Source organism: Chaetodon trifascialis, chromosome 3, assembly GCF_039877785.1.
Source record: "Chaetodon trifascialis isolate fChaTrf1 chromosome 3, fChaTrf1.hap1, whole genome shotgun sequence".
In the NCBI taxonomy this organism is placed as follows: Eukaryota; Metazoa; Chordata; class Actinopteri; order Chaetodontiformes; family Chaetodontidae; genus Chaetodon; species Chaetodon trifascialis.
In genome coordinates, this window is record NC_092058.1 from 3,224,725 (window position 1) to 3,249,283 (window position 24,559).

The 24,559-nt window shown below is 41.8% G+C and overlaps 2 protein-coding genes across 5 annotated transcripts in view; both read left to right on the forward strand.

Moving 5' to 3' along the window:
* ccndbp1 (cyclin D-type binding-protein 1) overlaps positions 1–24,559 on the forward strand; it is a 46,243-nt gene that overhangs the window by 11,082 nt on the left and 10,602 nt on the right. The gene's annotated exons all lie outside the window — the stretch shown is intronic.
* On the forward strand, positions 1,247–18,041 carry LOC139329204 (protein-glutamine gamma-glutamyltransferase 5-like). Its single transcript, XM_070959391.1, has 15 exons — positions 1,247–1,290; positions 3,119–3,289; positions 3,736–3,990; positions 4,250–4,368; positions 5,450–5,578; positions 6,004–6,181; positions 7,430–7,565; positions 10,412–10,521; positions 12,142–12,257; positions 12,383–12,509; positions 12,604–12,935; positions 14,041–14,215; positions 14,407–14,570; positions 15,796–15,929; positions 17,678–18,041. The coding sequence occupies exons 1-15, from the start codon at positions 1,266–1,268 to the stop codon at positions 17,841–17,843; spliced, it is 2,337 nt and encodes a 778-aa protein (XP_070815492.1). The 5' UTR covers positions 1,247–1,265; the 3' UTR covers positions 17,844–18,041.

Genomic DNA, 24,559 nt, shown 5'->3' on the forward strand with positions numbered 1-24,559 from the left:
CACAAACAAACACACACACACACACACGACTTGTTGTGACGTGACGAGGCGTTCATGTGTGTCCGAGCTTTTGTTTGTTTATTTAGATCTCCATCAGCTGCTGTAAGGACTTCTGGGTTCTGCATAGCTCTACTTGCAACATGTAGTCATATGATAGACAGATAGATTATCTGATGCCTCTTTAAACTAACAACTAATCTTAAGCTTTTGTTGAAAGCGTGCTCAAAGCAGCTGGAATTGATAGTTTTAGAATTGTGGTGTATCATGACTGATTTTGCAGAACATCTACTGGATTCAAAAGTGTCTTTGATTATTTATTTATTTAGTTTTTTTGTCACCTCAGCCGCTCCCCGTCATTTCTGTGTCGAGTAAGTTTCCTCGTTTGTTAAGGATGAGCCAGTTTAGTTAATTTACCACTTTGCTCAATTCACCTTCTTCACCCGAGCGGCGATTTGCCACCCTGATTCCACAGAACACAATCCAGACATCTGCAAACAAACTGCGTTTACACAGTTTTCTGAAGTGTTCCTCAGCTCATGTGTTAATCTCCTTTCTAAAATCGTGTGTTCACGAGGTGGTGAATCTCGCTCCATCCTTGTTTGCTGAGCCTTTCCAGGACGCCCCTTTCATACCCAATCATGATACTATCACCTGTTACCAGTCAACCTGTTTACCTGTGGAATGTTCCAAACAGGTGTTTCTGGAGCATTCCACACCTTTCCACCTTGCTCCCCCTCCCAACTTGCTTAGGGATCAGGGTTGTACAAGCAACAATGCAGTTTATCCTCTGGACTTCCATGTCTGACTTCCATTTCAGTGCGCAGACCATCATGACATTGTTTATCATTATAAACATTCATAATTGCATAAGCAATGATTTACTAACTGGTAACATAATGTGGGTGGAGGAAGCACCTGCACACATCACAAAGTGAAACCCGGATCAGACCTTTAGATGGCACAGTACTCGAAGCCGCATACAGTAGTCAGTCTAAAATGCAGTCGTAGTACTGAGTGATACTCTTATACATATGTAACAAAATAAACACAGTAATCTTCATTCTCGATGGTCTGAGTGCAATTAAAACTAATAGTTAAACAAAGGTCACATGGGGTGATGCATTTGCATTCGAGGCGGGGTTGGGCTTAACAGATATTTTAAGACCAAACATCGAGTGTCAGTCTCAGTCTGAGTGTTGACTTCTTGCCAGTGTGCATTTTACTGCCCTTACGTCTCCTGTTGGAAGAAAAAAAGTTCTGGAAAGATGACAGTGGAAAGGAAAGAATCCAGTAAGTACACCAGCGATTTTAACCAAAGAATCTGTTTGAATACCTTTGTCATGGTGTCTTGTCCTGTGTGGGTCTCTGCATCCAGTGAGATGCCCAAAGCTGCTTGCATGCACTGTACGTATGTGAGTGAATGAAATGTGTGTGATGCTTGATTACACATGTTTTAACACTGGCATACACCAGTTGCATAGTAGCAATTTTAGGGGATGACACGTATAATTCAATGAGGACTTCAAACAGTGAATTAAAACATTTTGAAGAATGCTGTTTTGTCACATGGTTCCTGTCACCTTTCCAGTTTTTTAGAAAGCTGTTTTGACAGATCTGCCACTGCTGGGGGGAGATATCTGGCCTTTTGCTGCTCAATGCTCCCCTTTGTTCACCAGTCACTCTCTAATTGCGTTTTGGATGCAGCTGCCAAAAACAACACTGTGAGAGCTGAGAGTGAACTAGTTGCGAACTTTGTCATTTGATGCTGAGCAAAAAGTTAGCAGTAGGTTGTTTATCAAAGCTTGATCACTGAAAACAGCTTCCTGCTGCTGCTGCTGCTGCTGCTGCTGCTGCTGCTGCTGCTGCTGCTGCTGGGACAGGGATGATGACAGCGATGCAACGAAAAGATAACAGGAAATTTGCAGACTGGAAGACCCAAACAGTGAGCAGACAAAGGCTAAAATGCTGAAAAGTCAAGCGATGATGCTCTTTGGGTTCATCACAAAAACATCTTTCACGATGCCTTGTTAGTGTGGAATGTTAATGAGTTGCAGCTTTAATGTTTCCGAAGGTTACAAAGGAACGATGAAAAGCTAAACTAAAACGTAAACGCTCCCTTTGGTCAGAAATCTTGGCACATGTCAGTCTGCCGCCCAGAGAGCTTCATGTGGAAATGAGGATTTTCTTCAGTTTTCATCCCGTCCTGTTGGGTCTTGCCCCATTTACACACACATATTTCTTCACCACATATTCGAACTCACACTGGCATTTACAGTCTGCTGAGTCTGTTTACATATTTGAACTGCCTGCTCCCTGCCCTGTCCTAGTTTCTGCCACCAATGTACTGTAACTTTTAAAGATTAATCGAGGTATCTCCACACCTTCAGGTGAGCTGAGTAAATTCTCACACCTGGCTCAGCACCAGGAACACTGATCTCAGTGTCTGTCTGTCTGAGAAAGACTTTAATCCACGCGACTGATTGTTTTTCTTTTTTACATTCAAAGGGGCATTAAGTGATCTGTGACTTAGAAACTCATTATGTGCTGACGTAATGTTTTGGACATGAAAGAGATGGTCATGCAAACCTTAACAATTACAGTTGTTTTCATTGCAATTAATCTGTTGATTGTTTTCTTGATTAGTCAATGAGTGATTTGGTCTGTTAAGAAAATGGTGAAAAATGTCAATCAGTGTTTCCCAAAGCCCAAGAGGACATCCTTAAATGTCTTGTTTTGTCCACAACCCAAAGATACCATCATAAAAACCAGAAAATATTTACATTTAAAAAGATGAAATCACATTTTTTTTCCATTTAAAAGCTTGCTCAAACCAATTAATCGATTATCAAAATAGCTAATTCAGGAGTTGACGCCTAGTGGATCAGTCTTTGCAGCTTTAAAAATTATATTCAATTGATGCAAAAAACAAAATTAAATGATGTACACCATCTTTCTTATTTTCAAAAAAGTGAATAGAAATAAATTAAATTTTACTGCCAGCAAATTGTTCTCTAGAAAACTCCTTCAGTACCTGGCAGATATTCAGATACAGATACGGATATTCTGTTCGGGGACTCTGTTAACTTGTTCATGTTTGTATGTTTTTAATGTCTTTCAGTCTATGGTGAAGTGGACCTTCAGTGTAAGATCAACAACACTGAGCACCACACCAGTGAAATCTCAGTGGATGAGCTGATTGTGAGACGAGGCCAACCCTTCAACCTGAGTCTTAAATTGACCCAAGCGTTCAACCCTCAACAACACCCGCTCCACATTGTTGCAGAGACAGGTTGATCTTTCATAAAAATGATTCGTTTTGAATAGTTTTTACAAGGCCAACTAAATATTTAGTCAGCATTGAGTTATGACAGGAAGGTGACATTTAGAACTTTTTTTTTTTTCATTTACATCTTAACATGCCATACAAATAGATACTTTGTGTGAAAACATCAAGTTGCCAAGGGAGCTTGGAGGGAGCCACATCTAGCATTAGCTTAAAGCTAATTTAAAAAATACTTATGTATTTCTCCCTAGCTGTAATGTGTTTTTGAAACATCCTTTTTGATGAACTGATATCTTGCAAATTGAGCTTGTTATCCTTACAGTGCATTATTAAATGAGATATCAAACACTGATTAACTGTAGCTAAAGGCAGCTAATGTTAGCTTAGCAGAGTAGCAGTAACTACTATCAGGCCCCACTGATATAGAGTACTTGTACGACTCTTCTCCACAGGAAACCACCCATCTGAAGACCTGGGGACGATGTCATGTATCAGTGTCCCTGATGATGGTAAGCGGTCACCATCAGCAAAGGCAGTGTGGAAGCTGGAGCTTCAAAGTAGCTCCTCCCTGCAAATGGGCCTCTTGAACCTGACCTTTACTCCACCGGCTGATGCCCCCGTGGGGCAGTACATCCTGCGTGCCAAACACAGGGATGAGGAAATGACTGTGGCAGACCTTGTGGTGCTCTTCAACCCCTGGTGTCCCGGTAGGTCTATCTATCTATCTATCTATCTATCTATCTATCTATCTATCTATCTATCTATCTATCTATCTATCTATCTATCTATCTATCTATCTATCTATCACTGTGTACTTTTACTTTTGTAAGATTTTGAATATAGAACTTTTACTTAAGTAAAGTGACTGTACATCTTCACCAACTAATCAATCTTCCTATCATCCGTCCGCCTGTCTGTTTGTCTCTCTGCCTGTCTGTCGTCTGCATCAATTCACTGTCTCTGTAGATGACTGGGTGTATCTGGCTGATGAGGACGAAAAACAGGAGTATGTGATGAATGAACAGGGAAAAATCTTCAAAGGAAGTGGAAACTATATCTCCTCTATGAGCTGGGACTTTGGACAGGTACTGTCACACACACACACACACACACACACACACACACACACACGCACATGCATACTTACATACTTCAGTGTGATGCACAGTCAGCACAGTTTTGATAATCTCATGGCCAGAGGCTTATGTCACACTTGCATGATTAAAGAAACAGTTATTACCATATTTCTTCAAATTGTGGTCGGACCCTTTATCTGCCTCAACTGCAGAAGGTAACAGGCCTTTTTTTGAAGCAGGCTTGTATTACAGGCAGGTCTTTATTTCTAGTCATTTTGATCTGGTCCAATGCTTTTATTGTGCAGGAATGTATTGTGGAAAAAACTCAATGATTTGCAAAGTTCCCATCTGGCCCTTCAAATGTAGCTACTGTCATCATGTGGCGCTTGTCCATTACTACAAAATACAGTTTGGCAAAGACATTAATACACACACCTGCAGGGACTGAAACCAGACACTTTCAATAGGTAATCCAGAACAACAAGCAGTTGAAAATAGCATGATTGTACTGTTGAATGTATAAATTTAAAGTGATGGAAATATACATTATGCTTAGTTGGCATGCACATAATATGACAGTATATCCACCCTTGTTTTTTTCCCCCAGTCTCTATCAGAGTGCTGGCATTTATTCGTTTGTGTCAGCCATGCCCCGGCCTTTATTTCAGACCCGCCTTTTATTTGACTACTGGTTTTCATTTGAGAAAATGTACTATTACTTAATGCTTGTAGTACAGATAGGGGTGTCATATTTGCCACTTTCATCCCTTTAAACACAGGAAAATTTAGTTACCCAGTATTCAGCATTCAGGCTTACACTTGGTATCCTGGATGTTCGGTTTTAAATTTCTTGTATTTTAGAATCTGAATTTGACCTGGCCAATTTGAGCGACCAAATTTTGTCACTTTGAATTTAAATGCATTTTACATTTTATCATTATTTGGCAAGTATGAATACAGCTACTGTAATGTATGGTCAATAGCAGTTGATGTCTCTTTGAAAGTTTAAATACTATTCCCATCTGCAGATAAATGCTACTGTGTTGCTATGAATAAAACTAAATTTATCTTCAATTTTTCCTGTTTCCAGTTTGAGTTCAACATGGTGGACATTTGTATGAAGATGTTGGACCTCAACCACAAACACAAGGATGACCCAGCTGATGATGTTTCTGCTCGCTGTAACCCCATCTACGTGAGCCGCGTGATCTGCGCCATGGTAGGACGTGTTCTGTGTGGTTTTTAAAGATACATCCATAAAACTTTTAGAGCAACAATGCTGTGTCGCAGCAAGACATTTATTGGATGACATATTGACCCAAATCCTGCAATGATGTGAGGCCATGTGATACCATTTTTGAGCTGCACACCATTTGGGTGTTCAGTGTTCTGAAAATGTTAATGGTAGAATTGTTTTGTTAATGTTTGCAATGTGCCAGTAAAGACGTGAAGAAGACGAGAGCCGATGTAGACGATGTAGATCTAAAAAAGACTTGGCAAATGTTTCTGACGTGACAGAGTCTGTGGACCCTCCTTTGGAGGGAAAATCTTACAGGGAGTCCAAATCTGACAGAATAAAGTTGTAAAAAACAGAAAAAAAAATGATGGGAATGAGGATTTCCTTATTTGCCTGTCTTCCTTCAGATCAACTGTGAGGATGATCATGGTGTGTTGGAGGGACGCTGGCAAATTCCATATTGGGGCGGGAGGGCACCCTCTCACTGGAGTGGCAGTCATGAAATCCTGAAACAGTGGTACAGAAAAGACTGCCAACCAGTCAAGTATGGCCAGTGCTGGGTGTTGGCTGGTGTGATGTGCTCAGGTAACAACGTCTGGAAAGATAAATATTAGTTCTGAAATAATTACTCAAATACTCTATTTGTCCATTTTCACAAACTTAACTGGCAACATTTTTGATACTCGTAATAATAATTGTAATAATAATTGTTTAATTAAGCCATTTATTCGGGAAACAACCAAACATCGGCTTTTGCCAGCTTCTCAGATATGAAGATTTGCCACTTTTCTCAGTTTTGTATGATTGTAAGCTGAATTTGGCTTTGGGATTGTTTGGGCAACACTTGGGTAGTGTAATGGACAGTTTTCTCTATTTCTCTTGCTAACATTTTATAAACTAAACAATTTATCAAAGAATAAAAAACTATTTAACGTAATAATTATATTTAGGCACGGTGGCGCAGCAGGTAGTGCGCGTGCCTCACAGCAAGAAGGTCGCCGGCTCGATTCCCGGGTCAGGCCTTTCTGTGTGAAGTTTGCATGTTCTTTGCATGTGTGAGTTCTCTGCGGGCACTCCGGCTTCCTCCCACAAACCAAAAACATGCACATTAGGTTAATTGGTGACTGTAAAATTGCCCCTAGGTGTGAGTGTGAATGGTTGTCTGTCTGTATATGTTGCCCTGCGATCGACTGGCGACCGGTCCAGGGTGTACCCCGCCTCCCGCCCGTTGACAGCCGAGATAGGCTCCTGCCCCCCCGCGACCCCGAAAGGGATAAGCGGCATAGAAAATGGATGGATGGATGGATTATATTTAGCAGCAGCCCCAACAAAAATATGCTGCTTCTAAACTTTAATTTGATTTATTGAAAATAAATACTGTGTATACAACTAAAATGAGTAAAATAAGTAAGAATGCTAATGCTCATATGTTGTGCTATGACTAAGAATAGAGCACTATTTTTCACATCTTATTACAAGACCTCATGTTGACATTGATCACATGACTTTTAGAGGAGGTTTGGAGTAGCTTCAGTCTGTTAATAGCAGCCACCTCCCTTGTGTTTCTGCCATTACTGTGTTTTCCCTCACAGGGCATGTTAGAACTGAAACAAAGTGTCTCCTGTGCTTAACCAGGGATGCTATTGAGCCTGTCTTTATGACTTTATGCACTCCATGACCTTAATGCACTCTACATAGCAGTATTTATGTATACGTATAAAAAGTTCATTTGAGTAGCTGCTGAGTGTTAATGGCTGCCTGTTGGAGCTGCAGAATGATGAGAAACCAACACACTGATATGAACTTCTGTGACTGACTCTTTCTTGGTTCCAGTGATGCGCCTGCTGGGCGTCCCCTGCCGCGTGGTCACTAACTTCATGTCAGCCCACGACACCGACAGGAATCTGATCATTGATGTGTACCACGCTGACTACGGCGTCAGAGAGAAACCATCCCATGACAGTATTTGGTGAGAGGCTACAATTTCTTATTTTGTCAATGCACAGATGGCGAGGTGCAGACAGCGTGAGCTTCAAGGCAGGTTTTCAGCTAACGTACCTTCACAGAATGTTTCCGGTTTCCTTATGCTCAATGTGACCAATATATCACCATATCGTATCTACTAAACAGCACAGTCACCCTTCACCATTACATCACATTATCATAACGGATGCACCAGCCAAACGTGGGTGAATTCGATCAACCCAGCCTCAGTGGTGGGTGCACAAAGGGGGCATTGAACAAATGACTTAATCTTACCATGATAACGTCCACTCAAGCATCAGCGGCATAGTCAGACTGGCCACTGTGGGTTGGTTGCTCTGTCTTTACCGCCGTTACCGATCAATCATCTGAGTAGAGTGAGCCTGAAGGCAGCAGAGTGTGTATTAAATATTGTTTTCTGATATCAGAGTATGACGTTTTTGTGTGCTGCACACTTAATAGTGATAACTTGTTTGGGTGTGATGACCTTAAAGAGAATCACCACACCCAAACAATCACATTAATATGTATCAAGTAAATTGGAAAGCAACAATTGAAAATGTGCTTTCAAGCCAATTATGTAACTGCAGTAATCACTGAGAGGTTGGCTTGTTTTTTAGCTTGAGATTGTGTCTCATCATGCCGCTTTATTCTGATCTTACCTTATGAAACCTGGCTACACATTTCCCTCAGGGACACTGGCATAGTGCTCTGGCTTATTTTTATTTTTTTCATATCAGATCACAAAGTCCTGAGTTTGTTCAGTTGATGTTAAAAGACTGTTACAGTCCTGACTTAAAATGATGGACAACCATGAGAGAACTAATACTTTTGAGGGGGGAAGATGTTGTATTAGTTAAGCCATGATGGGGATGATGAGCAGTGAGAGCGAAGAAAAAAATGAGCTGAAAGGCACTAAAACACTCCACTGAGCTCTAGTGATAATTCTGTTTGACTCTGCAAATGACCTTTTCACATAAAAGCAGTCATGTGATCCACAAAAATATATTTAAGAGCTACTTCAAGTCGTGCAAAGATTCAGCAAATAGATCTTTTGAACTTACGTTGCCAACAAATGGTGCCAAGGTTAGAACTTGCGGACACTTTAATTCCTCAGTTTGGCACAGTGTGATAAATCCCTGTGGGCGTCTAACGTACGTTCCAGATGAACGCTGCACCTTGGAGGTAACCAAATGAGTGCTATCTGATGGGAAAAAAAAAAAACCTGAACAAACCAGAGCAGTATGCCGGTGTCCCTGCAGGAAATGTGTCACTAGAATGAAGAGGCGCCATGAGACACAAGCCAAAAATCAAGCCAACATGTCAGTACTGGTTGCAGCTACATAAACGGTTTGAAAACACATTATCCCCTGTGGTTTTCCACACTTAATGTGCACATTAATATTATTTGGGTGCAGTGATTCTCTTTAAGTCATTACACCCAAGAGCTTTTGATCTGCCAATAATGAAAGTTATTACTGCCCATTGGGGCGGAGGGTGTAAATGTCCATGTTGCTTTAAATGCTATTTCTGGTACTGTCACAATACACATATACTCTGTTATCAGAAAACAGTGTTTGTAAAATATCGTTCCAGACTTTCAAGTTTTCACAATGCTGAGTGATATTTCAAAGTATTCATTACACTGGAGTTCGAGACATACCAGCACTGAGACATTCATGTTTTGACAAAACAGAGAGCATCAGGGTCCTAGTTTGAAGGATGTGGAGAATCACTTGATTTTATCACAAAAATAGATTTTTTTCTGGATTTCTGTTAATTCTGCTTTATATTTCCTCTAGAATGTATATATGTGTCAATATTTTTATAATGAACCAACAGACCGATAGACAGTTGACACCTGATACCTACAGACACCTGAATCTGCAGCTTCACTCAACTTTGTGGGACCCTATAGTGAGTTTAGTTCATTGTTTGGCTGTCAGGTCTGTATCTTCATCGTTTTGGTTTACTTTGACCGCAGTTTTAGTTCGATAGGCCTATTAACAGAGAACAATGGCTCAGCTTTCATCAGTTTCTATGATTGTTGGCCTTATGCAAGTAGTTGCTTGAACTGACACAACTCCATAAACATAACTGTCCCATCAATTACACCAACAACATTGGGAACAAGTTAGTACAGAGAGCCTGCAGTGTAAATGTTCAATAATGCAGAGTTTACATGAGACTTTTGTAATGCCAAATGGACGGAGGCTTGCATTCTTGCCACTCTCATGGTGAAGACAATTCGTTGTTTGTCACACAGGAGCAAACAGGTGAGATGGCCTTGAGGAGAGGAACAGAAATGCTCTGTTTCCTTCTGGTCTTCACTCCACTGGACGCAGCCTCTGTCGTCATGAGATAGTAGCACAAACTCTCACACAAGTAATAATATGAGGTCACTACAAGGTGATCATACAAACCGGGCATAAAGTACTGTATAAGAATTTCTCTAACAGGAACAAGTTTGACCTTCACTGTGCACAATGATGCATGTGCAGTTTGACACCAGGAGCCTGGTTTCAGATTCATCTGCTGATTCTGTGCTTACCTTAAATCTAAGTTTAACGTGTGCATGTACGAGCACAACTTTGTGCCATCACAAATCGAAAGCCAATCATGGACCAGTGTGGAACTCATTTTATATGTCTTACAGCTCTTTAAAGAATATTCTAGAGGTGCTGTAGTGTCTATGTTGTGTTCAACCTAAATATATTCCAGAGCCAGAAGAAGTGACGGACGGTGTGTTGAATCATTTGGAGGTGATACAGAAGTAGATCATTTCTGTGTCAGTGTGCTGTCGCAGAGTCTGAACGTCGTGTTGTGTTTCAGGAACTTCCACGTGTGGGTGGAGTGCTGGATGAGGCGGCCAGACCTGGCGGAAGATGGCAAGTATGACGGCTGGCAAGTTCTGGATCCAACACCACAGGAGAAGAGTGATGGTACAGACTCTTGTTTATCTCTTTAACTTTAACTGGGACGCTTGTTCTTCCCTGCTCTGATGGCCTTGTTGCTTGTCCTAATTGTACATGCCGCCTCTTTCTACTCTCATCCAAACAATCCCACAGAAACACGTCAGCGCTCATCAGGTGACTTGTGTTGAACTGCTGAACGTTCGCTGCTGAGTGGGGTGCACGGTCAGAGGGTTTCATGGTAATCTGCCTCACAGATCAAAGGGCTGCTCGATTATGGCAGAAATCATAATCATGATTATTTTGGTGGATACAATTCAACGGCGTTACTCACTGACTTTGGAAAGATTGTGGATGTACTGAACTTATAAAAAAAAACATAGTTTGACTATAGATTTCCTTGACATTTAGATATAATTCAACTGAAAAACAAGTTTTAAAAAATCTATGTCTTATAATAAGAACAAATAGAACAAATCATTAATATGAATACTTATTTAATATATTATGTGTAGCAGCCCTTGGCATCAATAATCACAGCGTTGAGTTCGACTGGTATGACTTTATTCTTCTTCAGAGTACCGTGAAACTAAAATCCATCCATCCATCCATTATCTATACCGCCTATCCCTTTCGGGGTTGCGGGGGGCTGGAGCCTATCCCAGCTACAATGGGCGAGAGGCGGGGTACACCCTGAACCGGTCGCCAGCCGATTGCAGGGCCACATGAAAGGACAAACAAACATTCACACTCACACTCACACCTACGGACAATTTAGAGTCGAAACTAAAATCACATAGCAAAAATATCAAAAGTCAATTTCTTAACATAACAACAACTCCAATAGTATTTAACATATTTCCTTAAAACCACATAATGCAAACATTACAAAAAACAAATCAACATTGAATAACAATACCATGCACACCCCAGCAGCCCATTAACACAAAGACAACACGCCAGTAATATTTATAATGCCACATACCTCTCTTCGCCTACCAAGGGTGCAAACTAGATAGAGATAGCGTTGAAATGGTCAAATACCAGCCTTGGACCAACTGCACTCGGTGATAAACAAAAACACACTCGCATAAATGTTGGGCTTATTGTCAAACATCACAAAATTTTAATTTAACTTCTGTTCATTTTAATTTACAATTTACTTTGTGTTATTCACTCTCCCGACCACCTGCTGGGAGCCAGTCGACTACTGTGGCAAAACTGGCTAGTGACGTCAACATTTACCTTTCTGGGAACATGAATAATACAAAAACCTGACTCCGCTGGCTACTTACATTATGGATATTATAATGCTGTCCTTATTTGGTGTAGGAAATGTGAGAAAGGACTGCTGAAATGTGACTCTTGTCCTTTTTGGCCTCTCCAGTCACTGTTAGCCTACTTTGACCTGATGGTGCAACAAGATCAGGAATCATTAAAAACATGAGCTTTAATCCTGTCAGGGCATGAATCCTCTCATGAATACACCCAACAAATCACTTGTATACCTGGTTAGTCATTCCTTTCATCATCATTCTGAATGCAGCCGCTGAATTTCACCAGATTTTTGAATGTTTCTTTAAAATTGTATGACGTGTATATACATGATGTGGCTTTAAGTCATGGTTATAATGGTCTCTACTCCTGCAGGGATTTACTGCTGTGGTCCGGCCCCGGTCAAAGCCATCCGGGATGGACAAACAGACCTCAAATATGACATCCCATTTGTCTTCGCTGGGGTCAACGCTGACTGCATTGACTGGCTGGTCAGTGAGCAGAGCTCCAGCCTAACCTCATCCACATAACATCCAATCTGAGCTTCAGAAAGGTTTTTTTTTCCTGATTTTATTTAACAAAATGTTTCTTTTTGTTGTTTCTTCTCATCTGTCAGGTCAAAGCTGATGGCTCGATGGTGAAAATCTGGTCTGACATTGAAAAAGTCGGTCAGAATATCTCCACCAAGTCCATCAACTCCAGAAGGCGGCTGGACATCACCGACACCTACAAACACAAAGAAGGTGAGTCCACCTGAGGAACAGGTCGCACAGACTTCAGCTGTTTAGGCTCTACAGCAGTGGCTCTGGAAACTGACTGAATCATGAACCTTTACAGGGTCAGACAAGGAGAGGTCGGTCTTCAAATACGCCTGCACCAGGGACTACTCCAATGATGACGAGGAAGAAGAGGCTGAAGATGACGTCGACGAGGAAGAGATGGAGGAGACGATGGAGAGTGGAGAGGTGGAGGTGACGGTTGAGATAGAAGAGATAGAGGAGACGGAGGAGAATGAAGAGTTGGAGGAGACGGGGGAGAATGAAGAGATGGAGGAGACGGTGGAGAGTGGAGAGACGAATGGGGGAGTCCATGAGACCACAGAGAGTACAGATGAAGTAACCCCAGAAAACATCCCTCCACCGCCTGAAGTGTCCATACGATTTGAAGAGGTACATCACAGAAACTACACTCCCAAAATTCCCTGTAGAGTTACTGAAGAGGATTTTTGCATTTTATAAAAGTCGTTTTGAAATATGACTTGGTTCTTCTGAGGGTTTAAGATCATGAGCACGAATCGCACCGTCTTCGGTTGGAGTCCTGCTGGGAACCTTTCTTGCTACTATATTTACAGCCACGTCTTTATTGTCAAATTTCTTGTAAAAGCAAAAATTTACACATTGACTTCCATACAATGAATGCTTTAAGAAGAATACACAAAAGAAAAAAAACGAAAGGATGCAGATAATGAAGCCGACATATATCAGGTCAAGTTCCTGAATAGTTCAGCAACGTTTGCCCTGAAGTTCTTTCGAAAAGAGAAAGAGGAAACTCATAAGAACAACCAAAAAGATCATGGAAGAAAAAACTCCATAAACCCGAGACATTAGATCTGCACATTTATGTGAACTCTGCCTTTGAACAAGGAGGCAGTTAAAAGTGCTTTACATAAGACATAAAGGTGAAACAGAAGATTACAATAAGATAGAATAAGACAGTAAAAATTACAGTACATCCACAGAAACAGCGTTCTGCGTTTTGTTTTGAGTGAAAGTATAGAATAGCTTTTCAAAAACTAATTTGAAACCAGCCTCTTTGATTTTAAATATTGAATATCTTTACTTCATTCAAAAAGAACATCAGTCATGACCAGGCTCAATAACCCATATCGGTTCAACCTGTGCAAACACAGTTCTAACGGTAAAAACAATCTGACCTATAATTATGTGAGCGGTTGTGCTTGTTTGTGGATATAAAGCACACCCGAATAAGGAATGCGTTTCTGGACCTTAATACAGGATATTGGCATCGATGTTTGTGGTGCCGTGGCTGTAGGCATAAACAATTCTATTATCTCACAGCACAGAACAGGCTCACGTTTGTTCCCACAAGTTGCTCTTTGCTCTGCATTATGAAAAAGAAACACTTACGCTTCATTTCCCAAAAGCATCTCAAGTTTAAGATGATTACAAAGTCCATTGTTCAGATGTTCTTAAGCAAGTAAATATTGTTTATAGTACTGAATTTCACAGGATTTCTCATTGTTTGATGCCACAGGTGACCAAACCGGTGAACGGCAAGGATGTGAGCCTGAAGCTGGTGCTGCACAGCAGGAGCAGCGTTGCCAGGCCGCTGTCCGTCAACATCAGCGTCCAAGCCATGAACTACAACGGCTCACCAGCTGCAAACATCCAGTCTCATGTGAAGGAGGAGACACTGCAGCCTGAGAAAGGTGACTCCTCTTCTGTGGATGTTTCTGGACAGATATGTTGCTGTTGAATTGATATCAGAGGGCGGGCAAATAAAACTGAAGCTGTCTGCATGTGTGGGCACCACGAGATTTAGATGATCATATATTGTATGTTTTTATGCAATTTGTTGTTAACTGAGTTAAAATCCCTTCTCTTCCACTGCCTCTTGAAGATCTGTCCATCCCAATCCTGGTCCCATACTCAGCCTACAAGGAACACATGTTGGACTGTGAGATCATGAAGGTGGAAGCCATAATCACAGACAAACAGAAGCCAGACAACATATACCTGGCTGAGGATGACGTTATCCTGCAGGACCCTCCCATCTCAGTCACCGTCAGTAAAAAAAAAAAAAAAAAAAAAAGTGTCTGTCTCTCTGTCTGTCTGTCATCTGTCCAGCTGTCTGTCACATTAGCTGACAGACATGCTAAATGCTAACTTAATGGTCATTGGCAATGCTAACATGCTTATAGCATCTTAGCTATCTAGGATGCGAACAAATCTAACAAATCTGAGCCACCACTGGCCCTAAACACAAAGCAGTTAGAGGATCATCAAAGTTATTCCAGTTCACCCTGAGGAGATTTCATTTCAGCTCATCGCATGAGAATTTACTACTTACTGACCTACTTGTGCTGCAGGATTAGAGGTTAGGGATCACCAAAGTATTGAAACCATAGATATTTGTATAAAGTGTCATGGCAATCCACAAATGTCAGCCTGCTTAGGGGCTTCATCCTCTGGAGACCATGCATGTCTACGCAAACTTACATTACAATCCACTGAAAGGCTGAGATATCTCAGTCTGTAAGTGGTGGATGTTGTCATCTGTAGAGCTGCGAGCTGTAAATTGGATTAGCTGGCTGTTCACAATCAGTCACATGGTTTTTACTGCTCAATGTGCAAATAATCTTTAATAGTAGATCTAAATAAGAGGTTTTCATTGGCTCTCGTGTTAATTAAATGGTCGAACTGATATCTACTTGGAAAAGTTGGAAAGAACATAAAGTTGGCTGAAATAGATCAGCCGTGTTTGAGAAAAGTCCACAGTTTATCCACCATCTTCCATCACTGCCTGCAACAAAATCAATAACAAAGAATCTTGTATTTTATTACAATATTCTTGAAGTTTTTTTTCATTTGCTTTGTTTATGTCTGTGGGTTTTCGGCTGCAGGCTGCAGGCTGTAATCGTCTATTTTTTTTCTCCGCTGTGGGATTATTATGCAAGAGCAATGTGTTCAGTCCTGTGAGAGCTGGATCTGAGTGCTGCTGCAGGGTCAGCTCACACTCACAAACCTGAAACCAGAAATTCCTGCTCTTTAGCTCCTGAAGCTCCACGAAGTTAAACTGGGGCAAACATCTCATGCACTTTTGGATTATGGGCCCTTTTTTTCTGTGTTGTGTGGTTAAAGCTTCAGACAGTATATTTCAAGTGTTGCTGTTATGAAGCTGCGTTTGGTGAAGGAATGATGCAGTTTCTTGTTTCCTCTATTTTTCTCTCTTGATGCATGATGGGTAATGCTGTTTCAGCAGGTCAACAGAAATGTGCGTGTGTTGCAGGTGTTCGGTACGGTCAGACTGAACTGTAAGTCAAACGGGGAAGTGGTTTTCAAGAACCCGGTCAACGAGACGCTGAAGAACTGCACTGTGACTTGCTCAGGAAGTGGCCTGTTTAGAGACGACATGGAATACCAGTGAGTGTGTGTGTGTGTGTGTGTGTGTGTGTGTGTGTGTGTGTGTGTGTGTGTGTGTGTGTGTGTGTGTGTGTGGGTGTGTGTTTATGCTTGTTTGGCTATATTTGTGGGGTCCCAGCGCTGGAGGCCCACTCATGGTGCCGGGTCCGTCAACTTTGTAGGGACAAAACACAAGTCTCCATAACAGAATCATTAAATTTTTGTTAGGCTTTCTGGCACTAAATAGTGGGACCCAATGATGCAGACCTGGAGACAGGACTTGCAAAAATGCAAATTTATTAACAAAAGGGACGAACCAAAAGCGCACTCAAACGAGTGGACAGAAAACAAACAAAAGACGCACTCAAAAGGAGTGGGTGAAACAAAAGGAGCTCCAACGAGGCGGGTATAACAATCAAGGCACGCGTGGAAGCGGCAGGTAGGCACTGAAACAAAAGAAAGAGCACACTATCAGTGGCTAAGACAAAACAGTGGAACATTAACTTTTTCTCAGGAGGAGAGAAGGACAAAAGAGATGTAGTACTTATGACCAAGAGACCAGACACCGTCATGGAAGGATAAGGAATAATCCAGCACAGGTAGGAGAGAGCTCTCTCCTTGGGTGCTTTTCATTACATTGAATTGTGCCTCCTCGTCTCCTCTCTCCTTCGTCGACCCGAAAGTCGTTTCCCCTCCGCCATGATGAAGGATCTTCCAATTGCTTAAATGCACCTGAAGGAGACGAGGAGCGAGGAGAGAGGAGGCTTCTGAAGGAGATCAGAGTGAGGATACACCGGTGTAGCCTACACGGAAGTCTTTTATTATTTAAGGGGCGTGTCGTATGTGGCACACGTTTGAATCATGGTGGGAGCAGGTCTTCACAAATGTAATCTTGATTCTTGTTTCAACTGTGTCCTTTTAACAATTGTATCTGTCACCAAGAAATTAATGAAAATTCTTGGTATATTACGTTTTTTTAAAGCAAGGCTACAAGGCTGTTGGTTTAATCTACCACACACCCGTCCTCTGTTATGCCTCTAACGGCATATAATTGAAACCTCATCAATAGCAATCAGGAGTAGAACAGTCTGACTGCAGATCTGACCAAAATATCACGTTTTACAGCTTTTACAGCTGTGCAAACGTCATCAGTAATTGATGTCGCTTCGGACTGACGCTGTGGAGCGAGGATTTTTCATTTCGGAGTTTCGTTTCCTCCGTCCTCACGTCCCTTCCTCGCATCCCTCTTTCATGCCCTCGCTGGGCGGAGCTAAGACGCGAGGAGAGGAAGCGAGTGGAGGAGACAAGGAGACCAATTTATGGAATGAAAAGCACCCCTTAAATACTCTGCCAAATCAGGAAGCATGCTCACAGGGGAATCCAGAGGGAGGCGGAGCTGGCTGAGGTACAGGGACGCCCAGCCACAACAACAGGGGAGACACAGACAGACAACAAACACAAGGAAAAAGGGCAAGGAGACACACTAGGAGAGACAGGGAAGCAGGATCCTAACAGATTTAAAGTGAAACCTTGGGTTATGGTGAGGGCTGTTTAGGGTTAGTCAAGTAGTGATTATGATTTGATCTAAATTAGCAACAGTCATGAATCTGAGGCAGCATTTGATGCCAGCGTTTCAGATTTGACAGCACACTTGGTGCTACGGATGCATTCTAGTTGGCACCAAATGGGATTCATGGGTTTTAAAAGTGGAGTTGCCAATCCAAACTCTGGACAGCTGGTTTTCTTACTGCTCTTTGTGTTACCCACAGGGTTCCAGACATAAAGCCCAACAACCAAGCACGTGTCAAATTCAGCTTTTTTCCCTACAAGGCGGGAAAGAAGACTCTAATGATCGACTTCGACTGCTCCACCTTCAGAGACATCAAGCGCAGCTGCACTGTCAATGTCAAGCCATCAGTCTACAGTGTCACTTAGTAAGAGTCACATATACAAAGTGTCAGAGTTAGAACTCTTTATGACGCATACATTTCTGAATTTTTACAGCTTTTTATATATGAGGACATCTTTGCTAGGGTGGGTCAGCATGCGTGAGGTATCTTTTACAGGATGTAAGATACAGTCTTTGGTGCTACATTCAAGGAACTATTTACTTTCTGTTATTATGTCTGCATCTGCAGGTGTGGTTTTCTTTCTTACTGGTTGAAAGCTTCTTTTATTAGTTGTTTTCATAAGAAAGAGCTTAAACTTGTTGATATCAATCAAATCTGGGTGCAGATTGAGTAAAGATAGCCTAGGACTAGCAAAATATCATTCTGAATGAAAAGCTGATGAGAAAGAGGTGACAAAACGTATATATACCATTCGTCCATCTCTCAGTACTCTCTGATTTCATAGTGTGGCACAGAGCCTTATGCTGATTGTTTCATCCTGAAAAAGTTGATATTTAATACAAAAAGGCTCATTAATTTCCTCAACCAGCTGGAGCTCATAGATTTTAAAAAACGTTACTCAAGCTGGAAGAAGTAGTGCATTTGTTGGGGACTATTTAGAACAAATGTAGAATACCAGCAGACAAACCGGAGTGAAGCTCCCCATTTACATTTACAGAGGCCTTGAAATAATGAGGAAGGAAATCTGACGGGGCAACAAACAAGAGTCATACAGCATGGAAACAAACCGAGCTAACAGTGAAATTGCTACCAGACTGTCCGTTGTATCATCTGTCACTGTTTACAGACACGCTTCCTGCTTCCACTTCGACCTGCTCTGCTGTCTGTCGTTATGTGCAGTTTTCCTGAACAGTGAATAATTATGCCCAATGTTTCAGTTGTACTCGCTTTATGTTTTACCTCAAAATGATGTAGTTCAGATAATCTGGATGAGCATTATCCAGCTTGTTCACAATTTGCCCGGTCGTCTGCTCGTGTTTGTTGCCCCATTGATCGTGGCTGTAATGACATTGCTTTGTTCCAGTTGAGCACAGCGTCGCCATAACCAGCAGAGATGTTGCCCAAAGCTGAGAAAACTACACCAGAATTATCTCTCAAATCCTGAAATGTCCCGCAACCCCGAAAGGGATAGGCGGTATAGATAATGGATGGATGGATGGATCCTGAAATGTTAGTTTAGCCCTCATGCATTGGTCACTTACCACAGTAGGACACAATTGATGGTCTTTACTTAAATAGATACGATTCTCTTTTAACATTTTACATTGAATCTTATTGAGGCGGTTAACATCTGTGGCTGTTTATGGGGAAACATTTTTGAGACTTTGGGATATTTTGCTTCTCTTCTTTCAGACTAGTGGAAAGAAAACATCTAAAATACACATTTAGGTGTTTATTTTAGTATTTCATATCTACTTTTACCCTCTTCACTCGTATTGTCTTCTTTTGTGTTTTTCCAGTTTCATTTCCAGTTTTATTCATGATTTTATTGTGAAGGTTTTTACAGAGGGGTTTGTTCAGATATCATCTTTAGCTTGTTTCATATAACATTTTATTCTTTTAAACGATGGCAAAAATGGATTTTTATCAGTTTATTCAGTTTTCAGATTTCATTGTTCATCTTAATCTATCATTTTATTGTGAGTAATCAGCTGGGGGAAGTTTGGTGGTGATATCTTGCATTACATGACATGTTTTACTGTAGTGTCTCCCTTTGAGGTGTTCGTTAGACACTAGCAGACACTGAATGTTGAGGCTGATACTGATCACAGTCATAGATTGTTTTCAGAATCACAAGTGAGGATCCTTCAAGTTTGCTTACCAAAGACATGCATTAGCAGCAGGGTGTTTTACACTTGAACACCATCATTTTTTTTAACAAAGACTCAACTGTAAGCTCTGCAGTGATTTCCAGATGACTGTAGAAGTGTAGATCTGACGACATCTATAAACGTTTTATATGCACTTTTTTGCCCCCGTGTAGTTTCATAAAAGAATATGTCATAAAGCTGTATTATAAACAGTGCCTGGCGGTGACAAATCAGGTTCAAACTCTTATCTGTTTCATAACAGAAGAATGCAGCTTAACCTGATGCACACACACGCACACACACACACACACACACACACACACACACACACACACACACACACACACACAGCTCTTTTCTCAATCACGAGGGACGTTCGGGGTCCGGTTAAACCTTAAGTCCTTTAAACTCTTGGCTTTAAACAGCATTAAAAAAATCAGCAAAAGTAAAATTTCCTGCTGTGACATAAATGCAGTCTTTGGAGCTGAGCGAGCTGGTGGAAAGTGTCCCCTTGTGGCTAAACAAAATAAGACAGCTGACTGTATCATTATTTGCACTGTTTTATTGAATGTCTCAACAATGCACTACAAATAAAATGTTTACTGAAAACCCTGTGTCCTTTGTGTGTGTTAACAGTGATGCTCTTTCTGTATTCACACTATGTAATAATAAGAAATGTCTCGCTTTATACTTGACCAGCGGTTCCTAACATTAATCTGAGGGGTCAGCAGATAATGGAAGGGATAAGAATGCTAAGGAGATTTCTTTAACATAATATTATGTTCATTTACACAGATCTTTCACTGTCTTTTACCCCCTCTATAAATCCTTAAATGAAACAATCCCAAATAGCTCTTTGGTTTAACTGCTCACAAATCATATGCACACTAAAACCTGTGATGAAGGTCCACATAAATCTGATAAAGGCTGACACAAATCTAAAGTCCCTGATGGAGAAAATAAAACCTATACATGCACATTGGAGATACAGTGTGTTGAATTTTAGGGAAACATGCATGTAGAGGTACTATTTCAAACACAGAGGCTTCTGTCAAAGTGCTTTACACAAGGCAAATATCTATTAGAGGAACATTTAAAAGCACAATAAAAAAACGCAATAAATAAATACAGCAAAATATGCAAAAATAATAGACAAAATGCAGTTTTAGTGCAGTCAAGTTGCCACAAGTTTAATAAAAGACAAAAGCGCAGGAGAGAAATATATTAAAGGCAGGATGAAGCAGGAGTTTTTGCTTCAGACTTGAACAAACTGTAACATCGCGAGATTTGCCTCTAAACATCTGTTATCTACGCCCTCTTCTCTAAAATAGAAACCGACCAACTGCTGTGCTCTGTCTAAAGATGCATTCAAGGCTATGGGAAACAGGGTCGCAAGCTCTAATGGAACAAACTGCACAAAGGCTCATCGCTGTGTTCACCCGTGTTCTTGGCTGTTCCCAGGAGTGCGCTCTTCTGGACAGAGATCTCAGATGTTCTTCCTGGTATCTGCTGGAGCCATTCTCCCAGTTTGGGGGTTACCGCTCCGAGTGGGACCACTTTTGCCTTTATGCCCCACATCTTCTCCCACTCCTCCTTGAGACCCTGGTATTTCTCCAGCTTCTCGTGCTCTTTCTTCCTGATGTTACTGTAACTTGGGATCGCTACATCCACCACTGTGACTGTCTCCTGTTCTTTGTCTACCATGTCTGGTTGGTTCGCCATCGCCACTTTGTCTGTCTGGAACTGGAAGTCCCACAGGATCTTGGCTTGGTTGTTCTGGATCACCTTTGGAGGTGTCTTCCACCTCCTAGGGCCTCCAGCCCATACTCAGTACAGATGTTCCTGTGTACGATGCCAGCCACCTGGTTATGACGCTCCATGTATGCCTTCCCTGCCAGCATCTTACACCCCGCTGTTAAATGCTGGATTGTCTCAGGGGCATCTTTGCACAGCCTGCACCTGGGGTCTTGTCTGCTGTGGTAGATCCCAGTCTCTATTGACCTTGTGTTCAAGGTTTGCTCTTGTGATCAGTGCCTCTGTGCTTTCAGTCCAGCCTTGTCCAGCCACTGGTATGTTTTTGCTATGTCAGCCACTTCCTCAAGCTGGTGCATGCCATGCAGGGGCTTGTCTGTCCATGCCAACCCTTCTGGCTCCTCCTTACTGGGCTTCTGCTGCCTGAGGCATTCACTCAGCAGATCATCATTGGGGGCCATCTCCCTGATGAACTCCCAGAGGGGTTTCAAGGCATCCATAGGTCCCACATCCTCTTCATATACCCTTTCTCACTGGGGTTGCTGGTGTAGTAGCTTTCCAGCAGTGTTTTGTTCTCTGTCCTGCTCCATGTATGTCATGTTTCAATAGCCAACTTCTTGTTAGGGTGTCCTGGTCCCCCAACACCTAACACAGACCTTGTTGGACTGGGCGATGTCCGAGCCGGTATGGCTTTATCTGTTATTGTTGCTCTCATCTGAGGTGTAAGCATCTAACTGCAAACAGTCTTGCCTAAGGACCCACCTGGATATGCTGTCCTAAGCGGGATTCGAACCCGGTGTGGCAGTCAGTAGCCTATATCTATCTATCTATCTATCTATCTATCTATCTATCTATCTATCTATCTATCTATCTATCTATATATATATATATATATATATATATATGGCTGCACGGTGGCGCAGCAGGTAGTGCGCATGCCTCACAGCAAGAAGGTTGCAGGTTCGATTCCCGGGTCGGGCCTTTCTGTGTGAAGTTTGCATGTTCTTCCCGTGCATGCGTGGGTTCTCTCCGGGCACTCCGGCTTCCATGCTCATTAGGTTGATTGGTGACTCTAAATTGCCCCTAGGTGTGAGTGTGAATGGTGTTTCACCTGCGATTGGCTGGCGACACACAAGGTGTACCCTGCCTCTCACCCGTTGACAGCCGAGACAGGCTCCGGCCCCCCCGCGACCCCGAAAGGGATAAGCGCCATAGAAAATGGATGGATGGATATATATACAGTCGTCCTCAAAATTATTCATACCCTTGCTAATTCTTGTGATTTTTTAATTTAGTGATGAAATATTACATTTTTTTTAAGTTTGTGTATCAGTTATATGTGAACAATTGAACGAATGACAACAATATAAAATTTATGAAAATATTCATTTCAGGGGTATTTTATTGATGGATTCCCAAAAAATGCCATGTTCAAAATTATTCATACCCCTGACTAAATATTTCAACAAAAATGTACCAAATGTGGTAATCTTTGTCCTGTAGTTACTTTAAGGTGTCACAATGGAATAAAACCCTTTAACATTGTTGACCAAATGTTAAACACTGATTTAAAAACAAAAAAACCCCATCCTTCCAGAAGAGTATAAATAGGGGAAAAGTGCTCAGGTCATTCCCAATTTCTGGTCATCATGGTCAAGAAGAAGGAGCTCAGCGAGGACCTACATCACCGTCTTGTATGTGCCTACAGTGAAGGAAAGGGTTATAATTCCATTTCCAAGCAGTATGATGTCCCTGTGTCAACCGTCCAGAGCATCATCAACAAGCACAAGAGGTTCAACACTGTTAAAAACCTCAGTGGGCGTGGCAGAAAGCTTAAGTTGTCCTCTAAACTTGCCAGGAAAATCTGCCGAGAGGTCAACAACAACCCACAGACCACAACCAAGGCCCTAATTGAAATGCTTGACCCGGCAGGGACACAGGTGTCACGGTCCACCATCGAGCGAGTTTTGCACAGAGGAGGTCTCCATGGACGTACACCTCGGAAGACACCGTTGCTCAGGAAGAAACATCTGGAAGCTCGCCTGGCCTTTTCTAGACGTCATCTGAAGCAAGATCCCAGCTTTTGGTCAACCATCCTGTGGTCTGACGAGACAAAGCTGGAGTTATTTGGCCATATGGATACTCAGTATGTCTGGAGAAAGAAAGGAGAAGCCTACAGACCGAAGAACACTGTGCCCACTGTCAAGTATGGTGGTGGGAACATAATGCTATGGGGATGTTTCTCCTCCAGTGGCACAGGGAATCTCGTCAAGGTCCAAGGAACCATGAAAAAGGAGGATTACATCAGGATCCTTGATGAAAATGTGAAGGAATCTGCTGAGAAACTCCAGCTTGGCCACAACTGGACGTTCCAGCAAGACAATGATCCTAAACACACTGCCAAGGTAGTGAAGGAATGGTTCAAAGACAATGATGTCAACGTCCTAGAATGGCCAAGTCAAAGTCCTGACCTGAACCCCATTGAAAACTTGTGGCATCACTTGAAGACCAGAGTGATGGCTAGGAAACCGACCAATCTGACCCAGCTTGAGGCTTTCGCCAAGGAAGAGTGGGCCAACATCCCACAGGAGACATGCAGGAAGCTTGTGGACACGTACAAGAATCGTCTAGAAGCAGTCTTAAAGAACAAAGGCTATGCGATTGACTATTAAAGAAAGACAAAGGACGAGGGTATGAATAAATTTGAACATGGTATTTTTTGGGAATCCATCAATAAGATACCTCTGAAATAAAGATTTGTTTGAATTTTGTATTGTTGTCATTCTTTCAATTGTTGGTCACTTATAACTGGTACACAAACTTGAAAAATTGCATTCATATCATCACTACATTAAAAAATCACAAGAATTAGCAAGGGTATGAATAATTTTGAGGACGACTGTATATATATGTATGTATGTGTGTGTGTGTGTGTGTGTGTGTGTGTGTGTGTGTGTGAATGATCAACAACATAAAATGTCTATAGATAGGACTTTATTGATCCCACAATCCCACAACAAGGGACTATTGACATTATATAAGTGATTTAATTAGAGTGATGACCTGTGGATGGAAACTGTTGTGTGTGGTCGTTTTGGCCCCCAGTGCTCTGTAGCGCCTACCAGAGGGGAGAAGTTGGAACAGTGTGTGTGATGACCCTGCATTGAAGAAGTATAAG

Coding starts and splice junctions, on each gene's coding strand:
- LOC139329204 (XM_070959391.1), top strand. CDS start 1,266: ATGACAGTGGAAAGGAAAGAATCCA. Junction 1,291..3,118: donor AGTGGAAAGGAAAGAATCCA/GTAAGTACACCA, acceptor AATGTCTTTCAG/TCTATGGTGAAGTGGACCTT. Junction 14,571..15,795: donor ACCCTCCCATCTCAGTCACC/GTCAGTAAAAAA, acceptor CGTGTGTTGCAG/GTGTTCGGTACGGTCAGACT.